We start from the raw sequence: 21,210 nt of genomic DNA on the forward strand, positions 1-21,210 counted from the left end.
ATGTTGCTTAGCAGGCTTCTAAGGATTCGAGAAGGGAGGAATGGTCCATCTGCCTTTCACTTTAATTAGTTTTCGGATGAAAATAACAAATTCTTAGGGCTAGTTCTTCGGTTCTTCTCCAATTTATTTTAGAAGACCAACTAATCTTTTTATCTTAAAATTCTACTAATTATTAGGCTTTTAAAATGAAAAAAAATGATTGAGCTTATAGAATAAACTAAGGAGAGGGCAATTTATTTCCACCGACAACTATAAGCCCTAAAAAAATTGGCCTACGACAGCAAAACAAGGCGGGGAAAAGGAAGAACCAGTTTGGCCACTACCAAAAACGTGCCTGAAGTAACGAGGTAGACTGCCATGCCAGGTTTCCCATTTCAGTTAGTTGGGCGATGGATCATGCGCTGTTTCGACCGGTAGTGGGGTTCGATCGAGCATTCGGGAAGACACCCTGGCTACAACGACCAATTAGCAGTTAGCACGGCGTATAGTACTTACTCCTTAAAGAAATATAAGATCTAAACGCTCTTATACTTTCTCCGTTTTTACAGAGGGGGTAGCATTCAAGTCAGCTAGCGCCTCCCCCAGGTTGAGCTCGACCAGCGCGGTCGTGCATGCCGTCATTTTATACTTTCTCCACCCCAGCCGCGTGGCCTTCTCCTATCGACCATTGTGCGTACGTGCCTCTTCGGGTCGCTCCACCTATAAAGTTAAATACATTGGAGGTGCCTTAACTTGTCCGTCGCGGTCACTTTGATACATAAATTTGTAAAATACATAAAACTGATGCTTTAATTTGTCTAAGCGTGCAAATACTATGCCTCCGTCCGTATGCGGGTGTATGCCCTGCTCGTGTGGCATGCCAGTATGGCGATGACCCACATGTCATTGGTTGCGAGTGGACGAGGTACTGGTTGACTCGCACATGATTTTTTTTGCGCACATACCCCCCTGAATTTTGTTTTAATTAAATACCCGTGCCCCACTCGTCAGTGAACAGCACAAATAGAACTGGTGGTGTTTTCTGTGCATATAACCCCCTGAATTTTGAACAACACAAATAGTAGTGAACAAGAAAATTTGGATCGACAAGGATTCAAAATGTGGACCTGCTGGTAGAATTGTCCCACCGTCGATAACCATCCCAACTAATGGCTCCTTGGTGTAAAATGGACTACGAGCCTTTATATCTGAACACAAAATGATAGGAGCCGGAGGTTCAAACCAGTGACCTGCGGACTGCTATCAACGCGTGCGTGTGTTTTCTTTTTTGACAATTAACACGTGATTGTGCTAACCAGCAGACAAGAAACTACTAGATGCCTTAATGAGATAATTTACTTTTTAAATGACTTATTTAGGATTGAAGGAGATTTAGGAAATATATTAGTGCATTTGAAAAAAAATGTTCCACCTGTTTCTGAAAAATGTTTTGACGTGTATTATAAAATTATAAACGTGTTTTAGAAGTTGAGGCACCCACAATGTATTTAACTCCCGCTCATTCAGTCGTCATTTTCCACCCCACGACGGCCACCAGTACCACGCGCACACATATCTATATCTATACCAATATAAAAAGACTCAGTTGGGCAGATCCAACAGATCTTGACCATTCATTTGTGTTAATCCAACAGTCCTTATCGCCCTGATGGTGAGCCACTAAGCATGTTTAGCGCTAAACAATCCTTCTCTTCCTTGACCCCTTTCCTTACGTAGCCTTTTGCACAAAAGGAAACTGACACCAAAGGAAACCGCCGCACCATCTGGGACGCCTCCTCGCCCCACCCCGATCGCATCCAGTAGCCGCACCTTCAGGAACGCCTCCTGAACTAACTCGCTGGGGACGCCACGTGAACCGCCTTGCCGGCCGCCAGGGACGCCGCCTCAACCACATATCCGGCCGTCGCGGACGCCGCCTGAATCGCCTCGCCGGCCGCCGGGGACGCCGCCTGAATCGCCTCGCCAGCCGCCGGGGACGTCGCCTGAACCGCCTCGCCACAGTCGTCAGCGTCAGTCAGGGGACGCACCTTCAAACACGCAGCTTCACATTTATATTTTCAGTTCCGTGCTTTCATCTCTGCTTTCGTCCGTACACCTGCTCGGGCCGCACTCGGGGACGACGCCTACTACTAGGCCAGGCGGGGACGGCGCCTTCTACATCGCCTCGACGACCGTCTGGTACGCTGCCTCCTACACAACCTGAAAGGCGTCCATTCACATCTCCGCCTTCAAACACGCAGCAGGTCTTTCATCTCTGCGTTCTTTCATCTCTATAAGTACAGGAATCCAGATATACATGTAACATGTTTGCACTTTTTTTTGTCGAGTGTCAGAACAAATAGGGCTGGTCTAATAATTTAGAAATGCATACTAACCAAGGCCTCTAACTTGTAAGAATATCCATGTGATTAGGATCGTCATGCTGTACCGCAATATTGGCCTCTTGCACTTTATTAGCATAACATTTTGTAGGTGTTCCATAATCTATACCCAAACAAATTAGCATTATTAGTTTAGAAAGCAGACTCGGTGAATTAGTACAACTATATATGGACTACATGATTCATCTCCGCCTTAAAGCCAGTTTAAAAACATCTTCCATCGGTGATTTGCATTGATCACGTTATACTGATTTTGTTCTTCCTCACACCTCAAGCATCTATGCAAAATAGTTATTCTTCACGTTATACTGATTTTGTTCTTCTCCCTCGCAATCAGCTAATCGTGACCACTTTGGGCATCTTACAAGAGCCGCCTCGCTCCCTTTGGGCAGAGCTGACCGGGGATAATAATCACATGGATGATGATAAGAAGGCGCAGGGCAATCAAGGCAAACAAGGATGGTATGCACGGATGTCTGACGATAAAAAGGCCGAATACCTCGAGAAGCGGCGTCAGGCACGTGCTGACAAGAAGGCTGCAACTCTTATTGCTGCGAAATGTCAGCAACTATCTCAAGACCATCCTTCTATTCTGTCTCCGGAACGTACACCATTCAGCAATATAACCAACACACACAAATATGGTACATTCCTTACCTCCGGAACTTTACTTCTTCATTGCTTCATGGAGGATGTAATCATGATTGTTCTGTTTCCTTCACTCTTTTTTGCCATGTATAGTGAGTACACCTGCAAGCTCTGGGAGTACTGCTCATCAACCTGCAGATAGCAATGTTCAATGCAAAAAACAAGGTGGGGGGTGGTATGCCCGTCTGTCCCAAGAGAAGAAATCAGAGCACTTGGAGAAGCTCCGTATGGCCCGACTAGAAAAGAAAGCTATAGAAAAAAGTGTGAATGTTGATGTACCTCAATCCCCTGCCGCTCAATTTTCCACTGGTAATAAACCCCTATCTGCTATATATTCATTGCCTTGGCTGTCAGACGATGTAATCATATATTTTGTCTCTTTCATTCCTCAATTTTGCCATATGGAAAGTAAGTACAGCAGCAGCCTCCGGTACTACTGATCATCAACCTGTAGAGACATGCAAAAAACAAAGTGGACATGGGTGGTATTCCCGTCTGTCCCAAGAGAAGAAAGCGGAACACCTAGAGAAGCTCCGGATAGCCCGACTAGAAAAGAAAGCTGCAACAAAAAGTTTGGGTGTTGATGTATCTCAATTCCCTGCTCCTCAAGTTTCCACACGTAATATCTCATATCTGTGTTATTCAGTGCCTTCGAGTGTGTCTGCACCAATCAAAAATGTAATCCATGTGATCTCTCACTGATTTTCTTGTCTTCAAGTTGCAGCTTGTACGGTGGGACACAAAAAACAAAGTGGTCATGGTTGGTTTGCTAGACTATCTGAAGATAAAAAAGAAGAATACCGGAAGAAGCGTAGGATGTCCCGGCAGGAAAAACAAAATGCAACTCTCCATGACGATGTTTCGCTTGGTAATATTACTAAATACGATGGTGGTATGCTAAACACGGAGGATGATGATGATAATGATTGGATGCACACTAATCTGAATTACCAACGAGCTAATCTGAATTGCCAGCAAGGTACAGTGCATGTTCAACATATACATGACATGCAAGGACAAGAAAGATTTCTGCCCAGAAGTTTTATATCTGGACAGTCCAGTGAAACGAAAGGTGTGTACTCACCCAAACTAATTTCGTCGTATATGTTGATTGCATGTCCTTTCCGAGTACATCTACCTAATTTCCCAGTACATGTATCTTGCCAGATGCATCTTCTGAGAAAAAACGACGTCGTATGAGGGAACAATATGCAAACATGCCAACGCATGACAAAGAGGTTGTGTTGTGTCGGAATCGTGCATATAAGATAGCACGACGGCATACTGGACCATTACACAACCAATCTAACACTACTGATGTCGCCGATGGATCAAAAACGCACTCACCAAGTACACCTTCCATACCGAGGACATGCATGCCTTCTGGTAAATCATCGTATATATGCCTTCTGGTATAGACTTTTGGTTGTTGACCCAAACCATTTAAACCACTTTCATTGTACCGCTTTATATGTATCCCAGATGCCATCCACACCGAGGAAGAGTTCGATGTATCTGGAATTTTTGAGCCAATTCAACCCACTACTGAAATGGAAGGTATAATGTTCATATTTGTTTGTCCAGTATTACTTAATATTACTTCCGTTCATTCGCCATTATTATGCTCCTAGACTGCTTTGACGACATGCATGGGGAAGATATACTATACGATGATGATGACGAAGAATGCAGGATATTTACTGCACAGGGTGGGTTGTACAACAAATTTCAGTTACATTTCTGTTGCATACTCTTATTACTTTGCACATCACTGTCATTCTTGTCCATGACTTTGTAGGTCATCACTTCGAGTCATATAGAGTGACAGCTACTGCTGATTTGGGTATACAGAATGATGACCCTTATGACAATATCTACAAAAAACTACCAAAGAGGCATCATGTTTTGAAGACAGTGAGTGACTGCGACTACTGTGGAGCAATGAGATTCCAATATGAGGGTCCGGCCTTCTGTTGCAGAAAAGGAAAGGTCAAATTATTTATCCCAGATGTTCCTCAAGAGTTGCAACGGTTGTTTACAAGTCAAGATGATGATGATGCAAAATATTTTAGACAACACATTCGGTATTTTAACTCACACTTCTCCTTCACAAGTCTTGGAGTCACCCTTGACCATCAGGTTAGCAGCGCGGCCAGGACTGGGATATACACATTCCGTGCGCATGGTCAGTTGTATCACCGTCTAGACCATTTGGTACCTGCTGGTCAAGGACCTAGGCATTTGTAGTTGTACATTTTTGATACAGATGACACCTTGGAGCATAGGGTGAAGCGGTCTCCAGATCTTGATATCAATCTCATACGAAAGATTTTGCGGATACTAGCCAACAATCCCTATGTGGACATATTTAAGAGCATCGGTTCTGTTCCAAACCTGGCAGAGTATAGGATTTCTTTAAACACAGATATAAAACTGGATCAGCGAAGGTACAATGCTCCTACAACTTCTCAGGTGGCTACGATGTGGGTTGAAGGGAGTGACCCACAGAACACCTTTGATAGAAGTGTTATTGTGTATGGAAAAGGGGACCGTCCTGTATATATCAGAGCATACTATGGATGCTATGATCCTTTGGCGTATCCATTATTTTTTCCCCGCGGGGAGACAGGATGGAACCGTTTCATGCCGTATGATGGACTAGCTACTGTTCAAACAAACCGTGAGGATGACACCGGTGAGGTACCGCCTTCTCTTCCTCAGGCTAACGAGGATGACACACATGATGAAGGATGTGAGGTTCCAGCAGGTAATTATAGGGTTGTTGTAATATCAGAAGTAGTGTGTTAATGGTTTTCTTTGATCTTTCATTTTCAGCCTTTGCTAATCGTTTGTTTTCACCAACCATCTTGTAGATGACAACGAGAGCCAGGATGAAGATGGGGTTGTGGAGTCCAGGAAATTTGTCAGCGCACGCGAGTACTATTGTTTCAAGCTACAGGTTAGGAAAGGACTTTTTAACATCATCTTGTTCGGTCATCGCCTTCTCGAGCAGTGGGCTGTTGATATGTACATAAAGATGGAGACTATGAGGCTTGATTTCTATTCAAAACCTCGGAATCAGAAGCTCATACGTGCCGAACTCTATCAGGTAATGTTTGCCATTGTGCTATCAACAATGACTTGATAATATGATTGCTTGAACAATTTTTGTCATAGTGATATTTTTAATAATTGATGTTGCCTCGACATTATGTGTTTTTGATATATGGTTTACTAGACCTGCATAGAAACATGTTTTTATTCATTTACTTCTTAGGGTGTTGTTGATGTCATTGAGGTTGGCGAGACACGTGCTTCTCATGTTGGCAAGAGAATCGTTCTTCCACGTACTTTTCCTGGAGGTGATAGAGATATGCAACGGCGATTCCTTGATGCGATGGCTATTGTGCAACGATTTGGGAAACCAGATTACTTCGTCACGATGACTTGCAACCCGTACTGGGAGGAAATAACTTCCAACCTTGCACCCGGGCAGACACCGCAAGACCGCCCAGACCTGGTGGCTAGGGTATACAGGGCCAAGTTGAGAGATATGAAAGATCTTTTGATCAAGAAAAAATACTTTGGCACGGTTGCTGCTTATGTTCATGTTACCGAGTTTCAGAAAAGGGGGCTACCACATGAGCACTTCCTTTTGATCATGGACACAGATAGTAAGCTAACAAACCCTGATGGTTATGACAGAGTCATATCGGCTGAGATTCCTGACAAGGACGAGTACCCTATACTGCATGCTCTGGTGATCAAACATATGCTCCATGGACCATGTGGTACTCTCAAGAAAAAATATCCTTGCATGATAGATGGAGAATGTCGTTTTCACTATCCTCGACAGTTTTGTGCCGCTACGCAACAAGGAAAGGACTCATATCCGATCTATAGGAGAGATGATGGCCGACGCGTAAAAGTCAGGGGTGCTGTGTTGGATAATAGATGGGTGGTCCCTTACAACCCTGGTTTACTTATGCGGTATAACTGTCACATCAACGTTGAAGCTTGCTCAAGCATCAAAGCTGTTAAATATCTTTTCAAATACATCTACAAAGGACATGATCGTGCATCCTTCTCAGTTGATTCTGCAGGAAATGATGATAGTGTAATAAATGAGATTCGGCAATATAGAGATGCAAGGTTCATATCACCACCGGAGGCTATCTATAGGATTTGTGCTTTCCCGATGTTTGGTGTTTCGCCAGCTCTTCTTCAACTCCAGCTCCACTTACCCAATATGCATACTGTTGCATTCAAAGGGTCTGATAACCTAGAGGATGTCATCACACGCCCGTCTTCTTCTAAAACTATGCTGACGCAATATTTCAAGATGAACCAGGAGGACCCTTATGCATGGAATTTCTTGTACAATGAGTTCCCGGAATACTTTAGATGGATTAAAGGTAAAAAGAAGTGGCAAAGAAGAAAACAGAGGGGACGCGGACAAGTTGGTAGAATTGTGTATGCGAACCCTGCTGAAGGTGAGAGATACTACTTGAGGGTGCTCCTAAATCATGTTAGAGGTGCAATTTCATATGAGGACCTGAAAACTGTAAATGGAAAGATTTGCTTGACCTTTAGAGAAGCATGTGAGCAGAGAGGCCTTATAGAGACTGACAAATCCCTTGACGACTGCCTGACTGAGGCTGCTACTTTCTAGATGCCTTCTGCTCTAAGAAGGCTTTTTGCGACTATTTTGGTGTTCTGCGAGGCGACCAACATCAAGGAACTATGGGACAAACAACTGGAGGCGATGACTGAGGATTATCGTCGTATCCAGCCCAACCAAGCAGCATTAGAGCAGATGGTGCTTAGAGACATCAGGGATTTGATTCATTCGATGGGTAAGGATATTAAAAGTTACGACCTTCCAGAGGTGGTTGAAACAGACGGCGATCATTCTAGCGACAACTTGAGAGAGGTTCGGGAGGAATTGTCAGTCGGTGTGGACCAAGATCATCTAGATTTGTTTACTTCTTTGAACACTGAGCAGCGAGCTGGATTTGATGAAATATTGGATCACGTGGTCAACAATAGGAGCCAAATATTCTTTGTTGATGGTCCAGGTGGCACGGGGAAAACTTATCTGTATAAAGCACTTCTTGCTAGGGTACGTTCGCTTGGACAAATAGCTATTGCAACTGCTACATCTGGTATAGCTGCATCGATCATGCCCGGTGGACGAACCGCCCATTCCAGGTTCAAAATACCGATTAGGCTCACAGACAACAACATGTGCAGTTTCACCAAGCAGAGTGGTACTGCGGAGCTGCTTCGTAGGGCATCGTTGATAATATGGGATGAAGTTGCCATGACAAAGCGTCAAGCAGTAGAGGCACTTGATAGGTCACTACAAGATATCATGGGAAGTGATTTGCCTTTTGGGGGGAAGGTTGTTGTGTTTAGAGGAGATTTTAGGCAGGTCCTTCCTGTGGTGACACGTGGGACAAGGGCACAGATCACTGACGCAACACTACCGAGATCTTATCTATGGGAGAAGATAAGAAAATACGACTGAGGCGTAATATGAGAGCACAAACTGACCCCTGGTTCTCCAAATATCTCCTAAGAATTGGGAATGGAACGGAGGAGACGATTGGTGATGATTATGTGCGTCTTCCTGATGACATTGTGATAGGGTACACTTCCACAGAAGAATCGATAAAGAAGCTTATCGAAGAAGTCTTCCCATCACTGCATGAGAATGCTGCATCTGGAGCCTATATGAGCACACGTGCTATCCTTTCTACCAAGAATGAGCATGTGGACGACTTGAATGAAAAGATGATTGACAAATTTCCTGGCCAAGAAAAGGTATACTATAGCTTTGACTCCGTCGATGATGATGCACACAATAACTATCCAATTGACTATCTAAACTCGATCACCCCAAATGGCTTGCCCCGACATGTTCTGAAAATCAAGGTCAATTGTCCTGTCATTTTGCTCCGAAATCTCGATCCTCACAATGGGCTATGTAACGGAACAAGATTGATGATTAGAGCGTTCCAAGACAATGCAATAGATGCCGAGATTGTTGGTGGACAACATGCTGGAAAGAGAGTGTTCATACCTAGGATTCCTTTGGCACCCTCCGAAGACATATCACTTCCTTTCAAGTTGAAGAGGAAATAATTCCCGATTCGCTTGAGTTTTGCAATGACCATAAACAAAGCCCAGGGGCAAACTCTACCAACTGTTGGTATTTACCTTCCTGAGCCCGTCTTCTCACATGGCCAGCTATATGTTGCACTGTCAAGGGGAGTTTCAAGGCAGACCACTAGGATTTTGGCCAAGCCAAATAAGGACATAGATCCCACAGGGAAAAGCACCAAAAACATTGTGTATAGAGATGTTTTGGAGGGATGATTCAGGTTTGTCATCCATAAATATTGTTGTCCATTTCTACTATTGGGCGTGTATTTGTAATACTTCTTAGAACTAACATCATATATGTGTTTCTAGATGCAGATTTTCGTCAGTACACATCATGTTGGCAGGATACAGAAGCCATCTTCTGTAAGCTGCATTGCGAAACATTTTATCGTTCAAATTTAGCTCTTAAGTATTTGTTGGTGAGCCGAGCAGTCCCATTTATTCATGGTTGAAAACCTTTGTTGTGAATCCCCATGCTCCATCCTACATGATTATGATTCCTGAATTAATCACTAATTATCCTGTTATGACCAACACTTGTCTCAGTAACACTTATTATTTGCTCTAGCAGCATTGCCACATTGGTTTTCTTTTAGGCAAATTCGTACTTCTGCTCTTGTCAGTCCAACATTTTTTAATCTACCTCTACATACAAATTTAAAAGGTCCATCTTATCTTATGTCCAGTTTGCAATATACAGAGCAGTTGCACACATGACTCCTTAGGGAAGTTTAGAATTTTTGAATTCATATTGCTGAAGTGTAGATGCAAGTTTCAGTGTGATATGGTGCTTCTAATTACTGTATTGGACTCACAAGACCTGTCGATCTGTGTTGCGACTAATGAAGATGTACATCATGCAGTGGGGAGATGCACAAGAGTTCAATTGTGTATGGATATTATAGATTTCTCGGCACTACCAGATCTGCAGCATTTTACCTATTCTGGTCCTCATTGGCTTCTTTGTAATGACATCATTTTTTAGAAGGCCCAGGCTTCTATTGATTCCTCTGTTCAGTTCCTTTTTATAGGAGAAGGTTGATTTTTCAGATTTGTCCCTGCTTGCATGCAGGGGACTTTGTTTTCTTATTTAAGAATTATGGTTAATACATATTTTCTCCTTCAATAGAAACTTTGTTATATAAATGTACATGTATCGATGTAGTAAGTATTGGAATGTTGGCCATTTCCTCTGTCAGAAGTGAATAACCAAAAATAAAGAAGATTACCCCAGCACGACATTTGTATCTACATATTTTACATATATTGTTCAAGCATGATTTTGAGGCTCTGGCTACCATCCTGATTGCCAGTTTTGATACACAAGCTTGAATTTCGAAAATTGTTAATCAACCCTTTCATTCGATCAATTGTCCGAACGGTTTCGCACACATGGTCGTGTTATGATGTGCATTTTGCAAAATTTTCTGGACCTGAAAAAAGCTCGCTAAGCAGTCGTGCCAGAACTTGAAGACAGCTTGCTGGATGTACATTACTACAGACCAAAAAATAGAAATTCAGAATCCACTGTATTTTTCACTTACGCTGCTCGCCAGGTCCACTCCCCACTCATATCAGGAGTAGAGAACCTGGGAGTCACAAACATCCTTTCTTCAATCAATTCTAAATAGCCAAATATCCTTCTGTTGGTCGTTGCGTTGCTTCGGGTGTCAACAGCGGACGCTGATGCTGCTGCTCCGTCTTCATCAACTGGGTGCAACTCCTTCTGTTGTCCTCATGCGCAGAAGAAAATCAACAACAAAGCGGCATGGCCTTAAACTGGATGTGCAAAGCATTGATAAGAGGAAAGGATTACTGGTAGTATTTTGCATCAAATAGACGATAATTGTTGGCTGGATACACCATGCAACTAGCGCCCTTTTATATAATATATAATAATAATAACAAACAGCTGGCCTGTTATTTTCCGGCCCCTATATGTAGTTGGGCCAGGTCCACTTTGGCCCCATCGGGTGTTACGAGATCGTTCGTCCGCTGCCGTAATGTACGTGTAAGAATCAAGAATCAGTCAGCCGCCGCAGTCACCGGGATTGCATGCCCTCGAGCGAGGCCACGCTTTCGCCAAGCTCTCCTGCCATATAAGCGCGCAAGGGATCTGAGCGCGTCCCTTCAACACATCCATCTTCTCGAACAAATTAGACAAGATTACAAGATTTCTCTTCCTCTTCTTAATTCCCTTGTCCCTTCGGTTTTCCCCAAAGACATGGCTGACTTCTCTCATCGATGTGAGTACATGATTACATAGATGCGATTTTCTGTATTGCCATTGAACCAATGTCTGTGCAAGACATGTTCTCTGGTGTTGAACTTGCAGTTTGATCCCATACTTTACTGCTACGCAATTTACTTATTACTTTTTATTGGATATCATCTTTCTCACAACACGACGGTCTAGATTCAGAAGGCAATTATAAAATACCTTGTCAAATCTTGGTTCTCAATTCTTCTATCTGATATATGTGTAGGGTCTAGCCCGTCGACACAAGCATTTTCTACCCTGGTTCCATCTCCCACAGGTATAGAAGCGCATCCTTGTTCCTAGAGAACAAGTCATACGTTGTTCTTCAGTTATGTCTCTACGTATATAGATGGACATGTTTGTCCATCTTTGTTTTTGCTTCTGAAATTGTACATTGAAACGAAAAATGGTCCAAAGCATCCTGGCCTAAGGAAGTTTTGCGTTTTGGCCAGAATTTATTAATTTTTTTCTATCTCACCATGATATTATTCTTGCATTTTAGTATATTTGTTTTTTCTTACTTTACGCATACTTTCCCGTTGCATTGCCAGTTGTGGATGACGTGTTCAAGAACTCGCATGGGTCAAACGCTGGTAAGCTTATATAATCAATATATATATGTATATATATATAATAAATTATCAAAAGCACACTAACTGATTTCTTACTTCATATTTTATATTGTGTTAATTGTAGATATTGCTGGTGTAGTCATGTATGTGGGCCCAGTTGGCCATGACACAGATTCCCCCCTAGACATGAGGAAGTAGCAGTCATCGACGCTGGCATGCGAATTATCTTCCTACACATTTCCAAAGAACTAGCTGAACGTCATTGGAATGAACTTCTTTCTGCTGAAGCAAATGTTGGCTTAATCATGGAAACCTCTATGGAGGTTGATCAACTATCCAGTAAGTTTTTTCTTAAGAAGTATTGTACCCTTTCTGTGTCATGTTATTACTAACTTGAGAGTTGATAACAGAAACTCTTCTTAGCACAGGGACAACAACTTTATGCATACATTACTCCTCAACTTGCCATAATTTTAACTTTCTTAAAGGTCAGTATGTGTTATATTTCTTAATTTACAAAATTCTCCACCAACTGGACTAACTGTACGCCTTTCATTTTCCATAGGTGTGCATCATCGAGTTCTTAATGACACGTATTTCCGTGATGCTGTCAAGAATGATGTTCTTCTTATAAAGTATGCCCGCAAACAAGACGACGTGGACAACTCACTTGTCCCCAACAAAATCGGGACTAAAGTACACTTTCGCTATGGTCAATCTTCTCCGGTGAAGCACATTTTTAATTATACAATGGGTGGTGAGCGTCCACCAATCAACCTCAACAAGATGGATCAATTGGACTATGCATAAAAGTCTCGAATAAATAAGAAGTCTGAAACTTCAAAATTTCAAGCACTTGCATCCCTAGCCTTTTCTTTCGGTTGTTGTACATTGAGATTTGCTTAATGACTTGTTTGGTGACCGAGTGTGTTACCTTTATTTTGATTACTGGTTTATATATTTATTGCGTATGGCTACACGTGCATTGCACGTACATGCTTACTAGTATATATATAGGAGCCGTTGTCGATGTCCTGCAAACGCCAATCAGTTCGACAACAGTTTGTTCTCTCGCGTCTTCACAAGCTAGCCTACGTACTCACGCATTGTCAATCGATCTAGATTCCACTCTCTCCGTCCCGGCTGGACATGAGGAGCTCCGTGTCTGCGCATGCCGCGGCCGCGGCGGGCGCGACCGCGATTGTGCTGCTGGGCCGCCCTTTGATGTCGCTGTCGGAGAGGCCGGCGCCGCGGCTGACGCAGATGCTGGTGAACGTAACCGTGGAGCGGAGCCTCTGGCCGGTGGACGTGCTGCTGGCCACCGACGCCACCGCGGCCGACCTCGCTTGTGCAGCGGTCGCCGCGTACGCCGCCGATCCAGCCTCCGGCTGCGACGCCGCCAGGAGGTTCGAGCCGCACCTCTGCAAGACAACGCGAAATGGAAACAGAAACACCGTGCCAATATGATTTTTCCAGACTGCTAATATATATGCACACACAACGCACTAATGTTGATACCGACTAATAACACGATCCAACAATATTGTACTCCTTCGGTCTCAAAATAAGTGACTCAAGTTTGTACTAACTTTGTACTAAAACTAGTACAAAGTCGAGCCACTTATTTTGGGATGGAGAGAGTACATCACTGTGCCAATTGTGTTAATCTCAGTCTTTTCCATGTTATGCCTTCAGTATGGAATGTAGTTGCTAGTTGGTCACAATGGCCCCACAATATTCCAAGCACACCCGTTGTTGACTAATTGCTCGGTAGCGTGCGTATATATTGATTCTCAATCTTCAGCCGAGTAGAATCAAGCTCTCCCGCTCTGATAGGTGACCTAAGCTTTTTCTGTAGCTATCAAATATGTTTGAGATGGTAAAAGAAAAGTATCCAGTGCCACAGATCTTGATGAGACAAGAACATAAGGAGGATGTGAAAGATCGGTACGGAATCGGAGACACGGGACTGCTCAATGGACTTGCTAGCACTAATATGTGTTGTCTGTGACCAAGACACTGAAACGATCCACCATCTGCTTGTCATGGGTGCGCCTTCTCGCATATCGTCTGGCACGAAACCCTTAGCTGGTGCCGCCTGCCTGTCTTGCCACCGGCGACGGACGCGGAGCTCTACACCTGGTGGTCCACGACCCTTTAGGAAGCACCTCCCTTTCTTCGAAAAGGCATCGCTACACTCATTACTCTGGTGGCCTGGCTCACATGGAAACATAGCAACACATGTCACTTCGATGGCCAGGGCCGTCTCCAGGAATTCGGGGCCCGGTGCTAAAAGAAAAATGGAGCCCTAAATTTTAAAAAATATACAATTACGCAAGCATAATCACCTAATTATGTAATAAAATTTATGTTATTTCTTACAATGCTTAGAATATTCTGAATATCAATGCGAAATATTAAAACCAATAAACTGACCTCATTCTCTATTGAAAAGTGTCATCCGTCTTGTGTTCCTTGAAATGAAATCTTCAATTACATCTTCATAATTAATCTTCTCCAAGACATCATTTTCAAGTGCTATTGTCGGATCAAGTCCATCCCAATTTCTAGGATCACATATATCAGGCTGAACGGAATTATTCATGTCAACCGAAATATTAGGATCATGATCTTCATCTAAAATATTGACATCATTACCTTCATCAATTTCTGTAGCGTCAACCTCAACCTCTTAAGCATTATCACCAAGACCATGATCACCTTCATGAATTTCAGCAGCGATAATCTCAACCTCTACTGCATTATCATTGTGACCATCATCAATATTACCATCTAGAGTATGATTTTCAGAATTAGTTTGGGGTACTTTCACGGCATATTTATCAAGAGCACCCCTTTGAATTTCAGCATCTTCTTCTAATTTCTGTTTCTTCTTACGCTTAAAGGCACCAAAATCATACTTTCTTCCAAAACTAGAATGCATGATTGTTTCTGTTTCAATGAAATTTATACTCTTTCAATTTATTTGAAGCGATGAGCTCACATGAAATATAGGCTTGTGACATTTATAGGTAGTTCAAAAAACTTACAATCAGATAGAACCTTGATTTTGGACTTGGACGATAGTAGGAGCAACTACTGAAACTCTTGAATCTGTGACTACTTCTGAACTAGAACGACTGCACACAAAATCGTTCCCAAACATATTAACACAACTTTGTAATTAGTATCAAAATTAGAGAAAAGGGGAGAGCGTAGGGAGCAGGGAGGGCACCACACAATCTGGTGGCGCCGCCTCCTCGCGGCGCCGCTTTTCTTCTACCTTGCGCTGCCTCGCTCAGCTCTCTCTCCTTTCTATCTTCTCTCAAGATCACATGGACACACACGCACACATAAACCAAGGAGCAGCACACAAGCTTTGCCTACAGGCTGTTCTCCTTGGTGAATGGATTGGCTACATTTTTCACTGCCCAGCCCTCACGGCCTTGGGTGTTTCTCATTCATCTGACCACTTTATATACTCCCTCTTTCATCTATATAGGGTCTAATTCGTTTTACGAGACTAACTTTGACCAAATGTTAGAGCAATAATATATGACATGCAACTTATATAAAGCATACCGGCAAATTCGTATGTGAAAGAAGCTTTTAATGATATAATTTTCACATTATGCATGTCATGTACTATTAATCTTATCAATAGTCAAAGACGGATGGAAGGAGGGAGTACACACGCAAGTGGGCAACAAGCTGACCTACCACTCACGCTACTAATCCATGACTCCATGCACTAACCCACTACCACGTTTAGCGGCCACCAGCACGTACACACGCATGACCCAGCCATCACAACCGGCCACTAACAAACTCACCCATGAAGCTATCTAACCACTTGCATGCATCTAAATCCATCCAGCCAGCCGCGCCGCTTTGGCGTCCATGCGCTTGTCACATCACACGACTTTGCTGCCTCACACAGCATCGCAGCTTCACACTCCGGTCGGCATCTCGCCGTGCTCGCCGCATCATACGGCAGCTCGGCATCTCGCCTTTTCCGTACGCCTTCATCGAAGCAACACCGGGCTAGCTACCCCCTAGATTACGCTACATGCATAACGAAATGAAACATGTTGATACAAATATCAAGATTAGTGCTAACAACGTCCACACAGGTTGGTCTTCTGTTCCTGTTGGGCGGCACCGCAGCAGTGTCGGCCAGCCGCCGGCGCGACGTCATCCAGCGCTAGAAAGTAGCCGCTTCTTGCTCGTCGCCCCGCTGAACCTGCAAGGTTGCAACACGATCGCTACCGAGCCACCGATTCAGTCGGAAGCGACGGGGAGATGGAAAGCCTAGCGATCAGGCAGGGAATAGGAAGTGGAAGTTACGGAACGTACTACGCTGGGGCTGTCGTTTCAACTACGATCGATCAAATCCATCTCATCCACGCGACGGGAAAGCGTATCGCTCGAGACTTGACCGGACCAGGCCCAAGAAGGCCTAAAACTGATTTTTTTTTCCAGACTATACATATATGTATACGGACCCTAATTGGGGGCCCCAGGATTTTGGGGGCCCTGTGCGAGCGCACAGCTCGCACAGGCCCTTGGACGGCCCTGCCGATGGCGCCCAACCCTCCCACACTGTGCTCATTCACGCCATTCAAGACAAGGCTCACGTCTAGGCCGATGCTTGAGCCAAAGGACTGAGCATGATCATCCCCACACCTTAGACCATTGTAATTTGGGATGAGCAACCTATATCCTATGCTCACCAGTGGCCATGAAAAGGCCTAGCCTTATAGCACCTTGCTCATGGCTTGCACCTTGTACTTTCTACCCTCTATCAATGAAATGATAGCATATAACTTACTCATGAAAAACCATTGTAATTTGGGATGAGCAACCTATATCCTATGCTCACCAGTGGCCATGACAACGCCTAGCCTTATAGCACCTTGCTCATGGCTTGCACCTTGTACTTTCTACCCTCTATCAATGAAATGATAGCATATAACTTACTCATGAAAAAAAGGTTTCTTCCAAATTGGATCCAAACCCATAATTCGTACAAGGATTAATTCCGGACATGAGAGGCGGAAGAAATACAGAGGAACAAACTCCGTCGTGTGCTAGGTGCAACAACACACCAAAGTAACATGCACGCAACGGGGATCTCCTTTGCAATAATCAGGTTTTCCATTCCCTGCTTCCGGAAAGCCATATCAAATCTTTCTAGTCTATAACTCTACATTCAAGTTGATGACAACGCAAATTAGCAGAGCAAGCCGACAATATTAGTCCAAGGACCCTGATAAGTGTGACACGTGTGGCACGAAGCAATTCCGCACTGACATTTTCTGATGGCAACTTTGCTTATGGCAACTTTAGTTATGAAACATGGCAACTTTTTTTATGGAAAATTTTAGTTTGGGGGGGGGGGGGGGGGGGGGTGTTCAGATGGAAATTTTAATAGTAAAAACATCAGTGCGGTGTTACTTCATGCCACACATGTGGCACTTACCATTTGGGAAGTCCAATCACCTATAGCACTGCATCAGACTGTAGCAGCTACTTAGCTGAGCTCCTGTAGAACAACAGTACTGAGTCATGTAGGTCTTTGTAGAAACAACCCGGAGATCGATATTTTTGAAGCAGATTGGTACAACCACTACCATCATCCCCTTGCTCACGTTGCCGTCGAATGCACCCCCCCCCCCCCCCCCCCCCAAAAAAAAAAAAAACTCTCTCACACACACACACACGCACACATAATATAGTGTGCACTGGTATTCGCAAAAATCTATTTCTCAAACATTGACCAACATTATTGAGAAAACTATATATACATGGTACCAAATATCTCCTATACAAAATATATATTATGATTAATCTAATGGTATTTATTTGATATTTTAGATGTTGATAAATTTTTCTTCAAATTTGTCAATGTTTAGAAGGTTTGACTTCAAAAAAAAATCTAATACACGCTATATTGTGGGACAGGGCGAGTACGTGTTTTTATAATAGCACTTTTTCTTATGTCTAGTTTTTTCTGATTCCAGGGAGTAGGCACCCCAAGCACCAAGGTCAATTGACTCTCTTCTATTACAACTACCACCCTATCTGATCGGTCAAAGTTTGTGAGGAATGAAATAAAGATAACTACAATTTGGAAATAGGAGACTTCTGAAAAGAGATGGCCATTTCTCTGTCACTTCTGCTTCGGTACAACTCCCTAAACACATCAACGAAGGAGATCTCTTCATACCCTTTTATAGTAAAGTATAGGATGGTCTTTTCTTACAAGTATGTCGCCCGCTCTCTAAAAATAGAGACGCGTCACGAGTCCGCCATGGGCCGGCCCAATAGTGAGTGCTGTGTACCGAAGCGCTGATTAGAAATTCAAGAAATTGATAGCCACTAAAACCAATCAGCTTTAGTAACTGATGCTTTTTTATAGCTAAAACTTGTACTGTACAGCCGGTCGGGAATTGTAACTGATGCTTTTTTATAGCTAAAAACACTAATACGTTTTTTCAATTTTAAAATATTATATAAGAACACGAACATTTTTTAAAATATGAAATATTTTTCAAGATTTAACCTTCTTTTGGAACGTGAACATTATTTTCCAATATATGATCATTTTTTATGAAAAATTCAAACGTTTTTTGATATTGTGAACATTTTTTGTAATTTAATAACATTTTTTCAGAATTTTCACATTTCTTGAAAGTGTGAACATTTTTTCAAAAGATGAATAATTTTTCAAATTTATGATTATTTTCTAGAAATGTGAAGAATCTTTAGACTCTACGAACAATTTCTGAAACCTGATTTGTTTTAAATTGGTGACCATTATTTGAAACACAAACATTTTTTTTCAAATTTTCGAATATTTTTTTTGACAGAAAGACTGTAAGGGAACCCCCTACAGTATAATTAGTGCAACAAACCCAAATTGCAAGTACCATGCCTTGAACCTGGGTGGGTGGGAAGGCATCAGCCCCTTCCCACCACTAGGCTATGCCTTAGTCTGCAATTTTCGAATATTTTCGAAAATTAATAATATTTCTGAAAACATTTATTATTTTCTAGGGATAAGCATTTTTTATTTTCCTGTTCTATTTTTTGTTAAATTATTTTTCTTCTTTGAACTTTATTCTTATTTTTTATAGTTGTTCAAAAATTTAAAAATTATTTAGAGTAGCAGAAAATGTTCTTGTTTTCAAATACTGTTTACAATTTTAGAAGATGTTATTAAATTTCATAAAATGTTCATGTTTTTTGAATTTCTTGTTCAGACATTTAAGAAATGTTTATGTTTCGTAAAAGTTCATAAATTTTTTATTCCAATTTTTAATCAACTGTTGGTAAATTTTTAACAACTTTGGAAGAGTTGTTCAAGTTTGCAAAATTTTCATACACATTTTGAAATTCCAAGTTGTTGACAAATTTCAGGAAAAGGGGCTATTTAAGAGATGTGGAGAAGTGAGGTGCTCCAAAACAGACCCTTCTGGCCTATCCGAACATTCTCTGTTGAACATGGTATTTCTTTGAAAGTCTCAGGACTGGCCCAACGTTTGCAGGCACGTGGGGCTGCCCATGTTAGGCATCTATACCTGGTTTGAATGAATTTCGACATCTTATGCACATTGCGACACATTCTGCCATTAATCGGTCTTTTTCACTGAGAAAACTCCAGAAAAGGCAAACTTATTGAAAATCCAAACAACTTAGCATGGTGACTTAAGTTGGAGTTGATCCCTAGGTTCGTCGTGTAGGTGATGACAAACTGAATGAGCGTGGTTTCCATGTTGCAGCACGAGGAAGTCGATGATGAGTGCATTAGCACCGTGGAACTGCGAGACTTAGACGTCGGGGATGAGTGATGGTTCTTAAATGTATCTATGATTTTTGTTGTGTTGATGCTATATTCACATCATTTATACATAGTTTTGATACACTTTCCTAGTAATCTAGTGCCAAGTGTCAGTTGCTTGTTTTGTTTTGCTATTTTTGATGTGATAGAAAATGTATTTCTGGTGAGCAAAAGTATAAAATATGAAATACAATGTTGAAAGGAATAAACAGGAGACGACACATGAAAAAGGAGTGGCATGGTGGAGAACCTAGGGCTGCAAGCGACCCAGGTCATGGCTAGGTGGGCCCACCAAACAGAGCCATAGGGCACCTCTCCCCTACATCTCAACACTCTTGGATCTGCATAAACTCAAAAAGGACGTATTTTATCAGAAATTTTTACTGTCGCCACCTCTCTGTGTTCCCAGGCGAACCAATATAGCCCTCTTCTGACACCTTTCTTGAGGGGGGATTGATCGTCTTCACCTCTCCATCTACCCTCTGCTCCCATAATGACGGGAGAATAGTCCTCTCTCAAGCAATCCAATCATCCATAACATGCAAAAGTTCACTGCCATACTAATAATAAATGTGCTATGCATTGCAAAAATCGGTGCAAAATAGTACGTACTTGTCAGCCACTTTACAAGATACCAATAATTGATGTATCATATATGTTGCTCAATCTCCATAGAAGGAGAGGCGAGCTCAACAAGCTACCAGTTGGCGAAAATTTGTTTTGCTACTATCAAAAAAAGTAGGTCATAAGCAAGGAAAATCATAGATGCTACCCTCGGGAATACATCTTATAAGAGGAAAATAAAGATTATGAATTTTCAAAATGAGAATAGGAGACGTCAGGAAAGATATTGTCATTTCTCTGTATAGCTACCATTATATCAAGTTGAAAGGACGCTCATTTCTATAGTATGAGATCCCTTGGCCCCTTTGTTCGACCAGAGAGTGGTCTTTCAAGACCCGAATGCCTAGGCACCCTCTTATCATACAATCTGGGCAAAGAACACCTCCTAGAGATCTGTACCACAACTTGTGACGACCGAATTCACTGTTCTGACCCTTTTCACGAAGTTTAGCACGATCTGACCCCTGTTCGTAAAAAAAATCAGATCTGACCCACTATTTTGGATTTCAAGGAATTTAATTATGATAATTGCTCTTTAATAAATTGTATTTCCTTGTTGCAATCCGTGCTAAATTCTCCTCATGCTTATAGTCAAAATAAATCTTTTACTAAACATATCGTTGATGCTTTGATGCAATCTTATGAAGAAAAACTTGAGTTGGAAGTTTCTATTCCTAGAAAACTTTATGATGAGTGGGAACCTACTACTAAAAT

The 21,210-nt window shown here is 42.3% G+C and overlaps 1 protein-coding gene and 1 long non-coding RNA gene across 2 annotated transcripts; both read left to right on the forward strand.

Annotated features, from left to right (window-relative positions):
* Positions 1-2,407: 2,407 nt before the first annotated feature.
* LOC125524522 lies at positions 2,408-4,401 on the forward strand. The gene is made up of 3 exons (XR_007290801.1): positions 2,408-3,025; positions 3,123-4,101; positions 4,197-4,401. It is a non-coding gene; the product is annotated as an uncharacterized LOC125524522 (long non-coding RNA).
* Positions 4,402-5,282: 881 nt separating this feature from the next.
* On the forward strand, positions 5,283-8,559 carry LOC125518281. The gene is made up of 4 exons (XM_048683173.1): positions 5,283-5,796; positions 5,903-6,138; positions 6,307-7,593; positions 7,702-8,559. The coding sequence occupies exons 1-4, from the start codon at positions 5,511-5,513 to the stop codon at positions 8,557-8,559; spliced, it is 2,667 nt and encodes an 888-aa protein (XP_048539130.1). The 5' UTR covers positions 5,283-5,510.
* Positions 8,560-21,210: the final 12,651 nt, after the last annotated feature.

The sequence above is a fragment of the Triticum urartu genome, chromosome 7 (assembly GCF_003073215.2).
Source record: "Triticum urartu cultivar G1812 chromosome 7, Tu2.1, whole genome shotgun sequence".
In the NCBI taxonomy this organism is placed as follows: domain Eukaryota; kingdom Viridiplantae; phylum Streptophyta; class Magnoliopsida; order Poales; family Poaceae; genus Triticum; species Triticum urartu.

Excerpts from the sequence above, each read along its gene's own strand:
- LOC125518281 (XM_048683173.1), top strand. The coding sequence starts at position 5,511 with ATGTGGGTTGAAGGGAGTGACCCACAGAACACCTTTGATAGAAGTGTT. Across the intron at positions 5,797-5,902 it reads AGGATGTGAGGTTCCAGCAG|ATGACAACGAGAGCCAGGAT; the intron begins GTAATTATAGGG and ends ACCATCTTGTAG. Across the intron at positions 6,139-6,306 it reads TACGTGCCGAACTCTATCAG|GGTGTTGTTGATGTCATTGA; the intron begins GTAATGTTTGCC and ends TTTACTTCTTAG.